The sequence below is a fragment of the Notechis scutatus genome, chromosome 2, assembly GCF_049901735.1.
Source record: "Notechis scutatus isolate UNSWTSFEM ecotype Mainland chromosome 2, rNotScu1.2, whole genome shotgun sequence".
Lineage (NCBI taxonomy): Eukaryota > Metazoa > Chordata > Lepidosauria > Squamata > Elapidae > Notechis > Notechis scutatus.
This window is the reverse complement of record NC_142010.1, coordinates 23,058,557-23,064,556: the sequence shown is the minus strand read 5'-3', so window position 1 is coordinate 23,064,556 and position 6,000 is coordinate 23,058,557. Positions and strand designations below refer to the sequence as shown.

General features: G+C 43.5%; 1 protein-coding gene across 5 annotated transcripts in view; it reads right to left on the bottom strand.

The window, feature by feature from the left end:
• KLHDC8B (kelch domain containing 8B) overlaps positions 1 to 6,000 on the bottom strand; it is a 60,454-nt gene that overhangs the window by 6,764 nt on the left and 47,690 nt on the right. For all 5 annotated transcript variants that reach the window (XM_026682647.2, XM_026682646.2, XM_087954440.1 and 2 more), the window contains 2 exons: positions 4,642 to 4,806; positions 2,758 to 2,982 (listed from right to left, as the gene is read on the bottom strand). In XM_026682647.2, coding sequence (XP_026538432.1) covers positions 2,758 to 2,982; positions 4,642 to 4,806 — 390 coding nt within the window. The remainder of the gene's footprint in view (positions 1 to 2,757; positions 2,983 to 4,641; positions 4,807 to 6,000) is intronic.

The window sequence follows — 6,000 nt, the reverse complement described above, 5'->3', positions numbered from 1 at the left end:
CCCTCAAATATTGGAAGACTGCTATCATGTCTCCCCTGGTCCTTCTCTTCACTAGACTAGCCAAGCCCAGTTCCTGCAACTGTTCTTCATATGTTTTAGTCTCCAGTCCCCTAATCATCCTGGTTGCTCTTCTCTGTACTTTTTCTAGAGTCTCAACATCTTTTTTATAATGTGATGACCAAAACTGGATGCAGTACTCTAGGTGTGATCTTACTAAGGCTTTATAGAGTGGTATTAGTACCTCCCTTGATCTCGATTGTGTCCCTCTGTTAATACAATTTAGGATTGCATTAGCTTTTTTTGGCTGCTGCTGCACACTGCTGGCTCATATTTAGCTGATTGTCCACTAAGACTCCAAGATCCCTCTCACAGTTACTGCTATTGAGCCTGGTTTCACCCAGTCTATGTACTTTTGGTTTTTCTTGCCTAACTGTAGGACTTTACTTTTCTCTACACTGAATTTCATTTTATTAGATATGGCCCAGTCTTCTTGGGTGTTAGCTATTCCTGCCAGCTTAGTACCTGGGTGTTTGGCAATCAGCTCATATTTTCAATGGTTGCAAATCATGTCAGCCTGATCTGTAACCTTCCCAGTCAGCTTCTGACAAACCATGTCAATTAGGGAATCTGGATTTGCTTAATGCCTACGATTCACTTATCAACCATGTGATTCAATTAACTGCAATGAGCCACTTAATGACCATGGTAAAAATGACTGTAAATTTGGGGCCGGTGGTGGGATGACTTGCTTAATGACTGCATTGCTTAGTGACCAAAATTTCAATCCCAATTGGGATCGCAAATGGAAAACTATCCGTAGTTAGCTTTGACAAATAGAAGCACCAAGAACTCCTGTTTCTGAGTCCGGAAACTAAGCAGGAGTGGATCTGGTTAATTCTTGAACAAGTAACCAAGGTCAATGGTAAGCTACTCACAGATTTGCCAATAAAATCTCCTGATTGTATCAACGAAGTCACCAAGAATTGAACTTGACTTGGAGACAACATAAGAGCCATGGTGGCGCAGTGTACTTGCTGTGCTGCAAGTCACTTCTGCTGACTATCAGCTGCCTGCAATTTGGCAGTTCAAATCCCACCAGGCTCAAAGTTGACTCAACCTTCCATCCTTCCGAGGTGGGTAAAATGAGGACCCAGATTGTTGGGGGCAATAGGCTGACTCTGTCAACCGCTTAGAGAGGGCTGTAAAAGTACTGTGAAGCGGTATATAACTCTAAGTGCTACTGCTATTGCTATTAAAAGGCATTTATAATTATTAAGAAGCCTGAATTCAAAGATGGAATTTGACAGGATGGTGACTGCATGTTCTCATCTGGGTGTGCGAAAATTATGGATTACAGATAGTCCCCAACTTACAACCATTCGTTTAGTGATTGTTTGAAGTTACAATGGCACTAAAAACGAGGGCTTATTTTTCACACTTACAACCTTTGCAGCGTCCCCATGATCACAAATGTGATGACCCGGGGCGTGGCACAAAGGCAACACTGTCAAATAAGCAAAAAATGTCCCTTTAATACCTCCAACTTTTCCCCCAATGTCCAGGTTACCTTCGGCTGGAGAAAAAACTCTTTAAGTGGAGGAAATTCAGTCCGAAAACAAAGTACATACAAACTGTAAATAAAAATCTACACAAACCACCCTGCAGTAATTAACTTGACAGGGCAGGAGAAGGAATTGCAGACTTGAAAGCACAGCACTATACACACAGTTGGGAAGATGCCAGGAACATATATAAGCCTCGACGATAGCAGATAATTCACGATTTGCTCCCAACAACTTTACTGTGTGCAAACTCCCTTTTTAAACACTGTGTTCCCAGTTGCAGCTAATGAAGGGAATCAGGGCCCTTTCCTCCCCCGTAAGCCACGCAACTCACGTTGCTCCCTTCTCCATTCCTCCCTGCGTGCCCTAGGATGAAGAGGGGGTGGGTCTGGGTCTTCCTCCAAATTCCCTCTGCCTTGCTCTACCTCTCCCCTGCTCTGCCCAGCAGGCCTTTGCCTTTCCCCATGTAAGGCATCCAGAAAGTATCCATGATCTCAATCACCCCGAAACATATTCTCTCCAAATGATTTATTTAGAAACAGATCTGGTACGTCTAAGGCCATTTCCCAAAGTGAAAGTATTTTTGAGCATTACACAGAATCCACCTTCTCTCCTCCCACTTCTACACTTCATAAATCACAAGAACCAATTAACTGCAACTGGAATTTCTTAGTACGACATACAGAATAACCTTGAACTTTTCAACTCCTCTACCCCCGCCCCCCATTTTGTGGCAGCTGAATTTCAAAGCTGACACCCCAGTTTCTTCCACAGCCAACAGAGCTACACTCCCACCCCATCAGCTGCTCAGCCTCCCCCTCCGAATCAGATTCCGACAGGGGCATGACACATGATCCAAATTTGGACGCTTGGCCTGTATTTATGACAGTTGCCATGTCTCAGGGTTATGTGATCACTTTTTGTGATATTCTGATGAGCAAAGTCAATGGGGAAGCTGGATTCACTTAACCATATTAGTAAATTAATAAATTAACAATATGGCAAGAAATGGGGCAAACTCACTTAACAAGTGTCTTGCTTAGCCACAGAAATTTTGGGCTCAACTGTGGTCATAAGTTGAGGACTATCTGTGCTCAGTCATTATCCCTTTATTCTGTCTATTAATGAGACACATTAATAATCTTAGGATTCACAATTCTTCCACTTAATTTGCACACCTACATCTCTAGTTTACCTTCCTCTAAGTCAAACATCTCCACGGTGTTGACAAAGTGGGGCCGGGAGTAGAAGTTATGGGGGCCGGGCTGCTGCAGTCCTCCCAAGCTGAAGAAGCAACCCTCAGCCATGGCACAGCTGGCAAAGGCACGCCGACTGGGCACGCTGGGGTAGCGTGTCCAGCTCCTCACTTCCAGATCAAACGCTTCAAAGGCTGTGACGGGCAGCTTGCCTTGTCTTCCTCCTATGAAAATCAGAGACACCATGACTGCAAATCACTCATGAAGTATAGCAAAGTGCAGCAAACCGAAGAAATATATAACAATTTCTACTGAATTCTATAGCCAGGTAAAATACCTCTGATGGCAGAGTCCTAGAGGCAGGCAAATTAAGATCCTGTGAAAACAAGACAAGAGCCACCAAGCTCAGGACAGCTTTAAAATGTTTACCACGATCAAAAACAGAATTAATAGCATAACAGAGTTGGAAGGGACCTTGGAGGTCTTCTAGTCCAGCCCCCTGCTCAAGCTATCCAGTCTCTTTTTAAAAGCCTCCAGTGATGAAGTACCCACAGCTTCTGAAGGCAAGCAGTTAATCGTTCTCACTGTCTGGAAATTTCTCCTTAGTTTTAGAGGTTGGTTCTCTCTTTGATTAGTTTTAGATTAGATTAGATTAGTTTTAGAGTCCTGTTTTTAGACTTTTTTTAAAGATTAGATTAGTTTCAGATTAGATCTGCCTAGCTGCACACCCCACTGTTTATCTTCCTCTATGTGGGTGAACATTTCCAAAACTGTCATCTGTAATGGAAATCTTTTCCATTCCGCAAAGAACCCCAATGCCTAGGAATGACCCAAGATCAAGCCACAAAGATGTTAAACCTTATAGTGATTCCTTGCTGAAAGATAATATGGCCCGTTAACCCAGAGGTCTCCAAACTTGGCAACTAAGACTTGTGGACTTCAGCTTGAAGAGTTGAAGTCCACAAGTTAAAGTCCACAAGTCTTAAAGTTGCCAAGTTTGGGGGGCCCTGCATTAACCTATTAAAAACAATGACAGCCATGTTGGTTTATGAATGAAAGAAATGTTGCAACTAAAAGAACACAAAAATGTCCACAAGCTTGTGAGATTTCTCCAGAAATTTTTCATCGGGCCTGATGTTCCAAAAAGCAGAGGATAGGAAAGAAGCCAGGAAGTCTAACTTCCCCCCTACCTGCTCCTCTCCTGTTTATTCATAATTCTTTGTGTTCGAAGAATTCTGGAGAATTTGAAAGCCTGCTCTCTTCTTTGTGTCTCTTTGATTGTTGGCCTCAATAATTATAGGTCCTTGGATTTCTACCTCTGGGTAAAAAAAATTCTGGATCAAGCATTTATAAAATGGTATTTGAGAATTTCTTGATATTTACAGGTCCTCGACTTAAGACCAGAATTGGGACCAGCATTCCTGTTGCTGAGTAAGTTGTTAAGTGATTTCATGGCCCTTTTTTTGGCCACGGTTGCTAAGTAAATCACTGCAGTGAAGTGAATCCTGTGGTCAATAAGCAAATCCGGCCTCTTTCAAGGACTTTGCTTGTGGAAAGCTAGCTGGGAAGGTTGCCCGGGACACTGCAATCCTCCTAAATACATGCCAGTTGCCATGTGCCCAAATTTCGATCCCATGACTGTGGGGAATGCTGCGAGAGTCATAAGTGTGAGCAGCCATTGTAAGTCATTTCTTTCAGTGCCAACGTAACTTTGAACAGACTCTTAAAAACAAACCATTGTAAGCCAAGGACCACCTGTAATTGGAATGTGGAGATTGATGTCTCCACCTTACCTGTGGATGGGAACCTTCTGTGGACCAGAGTTTGCAGGTTAAGTATAACCCAACTCATCTACAGCCAGGCCCTGTTGGCTGAATCCTTACCCATCACGTAGATCTTGTTCCCGTGCAAGAAAGTAGAAGCCCCGTAGCAAGGTGTGGGCATGGGTGGCAAAGGCTGCCAATGATCCTTAGCTGGTTCATACATTCGCAGGAGAGCTTGTGGGGACGTGTCTGCGCCCATTCCACCTAAAGCATAAACCACTCCATCTAAGAAAAGGAGAAATGGGTCCATGTAAAAGGGACAAGTGACGGATATTTTTTAAAGAGCATCTTGTAATTCTACCTTACAGTGCCAGGGTTTTTGCTTTGATTGTTTTGAATGAATGAATGAATGAATGAATGAATGAATGAATGAATGAATGAATGATTTATTGGCTAAGTGTGGCTATCAGGATTCCGGCAGTTGCCCCAATTAAATCATGAGTCTCAAGCCAAACTTCCAAAACTTCAAAAGGATTTATTGGGAGTTAACATATCCGGCACTGCCTGGGTGGAGCCGACTCTGAGACGCATAATTCATTGTCACCCTTGACCCTGGTTTCCCCCCCCCCCACCCTCTGGGTATATCATAATTCATATTCTCCAATGAGACACATCCATAGCCAAGAGTCATCAATCATGTTCTCCAGCTTTTTGCGCAGCAGAAACTTCAGTCACCTAGTTATTATCTTTGAAAAACTATTTATGGAATGCACTTTCGCTTTCCAAGCTGCCTCGCTGCTCTTTCAAACACCTTTCCCCCCGCCCCCCCTCCGCCGCTTTCTGTTAGCAACTCTAAAAAGACCATAGAAATATTTTATGACTTGACAGTGGTTAGACACACAAGGAATTTGTCTTGGTGCATATGCTCTCAGTGTATGTAAAAAGAAAAGATGCATTCATTTTATGGACTTTGGTTTCGTACTACTGTCGTGAGAATCGTGACTCTTAAGACTGATGTCCCTGTTAGCCTTCTCTCTAGCGCAGGGGTGTCAAACTCACGGCGTCACGCTATCATCACGTGACGTATTGCGACTTTTCTCCCCTTCGCTAAAGCAGGGGTGGGGTGTGGCCAGTGTGTGATGCATCCGGCCCGCGAGTTTGACACCCCTGCAGTCTAGTCCCAAACCCCATGTTAAGGAGAATGCTTGGCAGAGGTTTACCTACCAGTTGGTAAAGTTTGCTTGGATAGGAGAAAAACAAAACCAATCCCTTTATTCCCATATTTAACATGTCTTCACATCGCCATCCAGGATTTTTCCTGTGGCAGGACAAGTCGCCAGTAAACATATCATAGAGTTATCTGCCAGCTCAAAGACTGGGGTGAGGTAGAATTCTAAATAATCTATACCGATGTTGAGACTTTGGCAGCTTTAAGATACGTGGATTTCAGCTCCCAGAATTCTCCAGCCAGCCATGCTG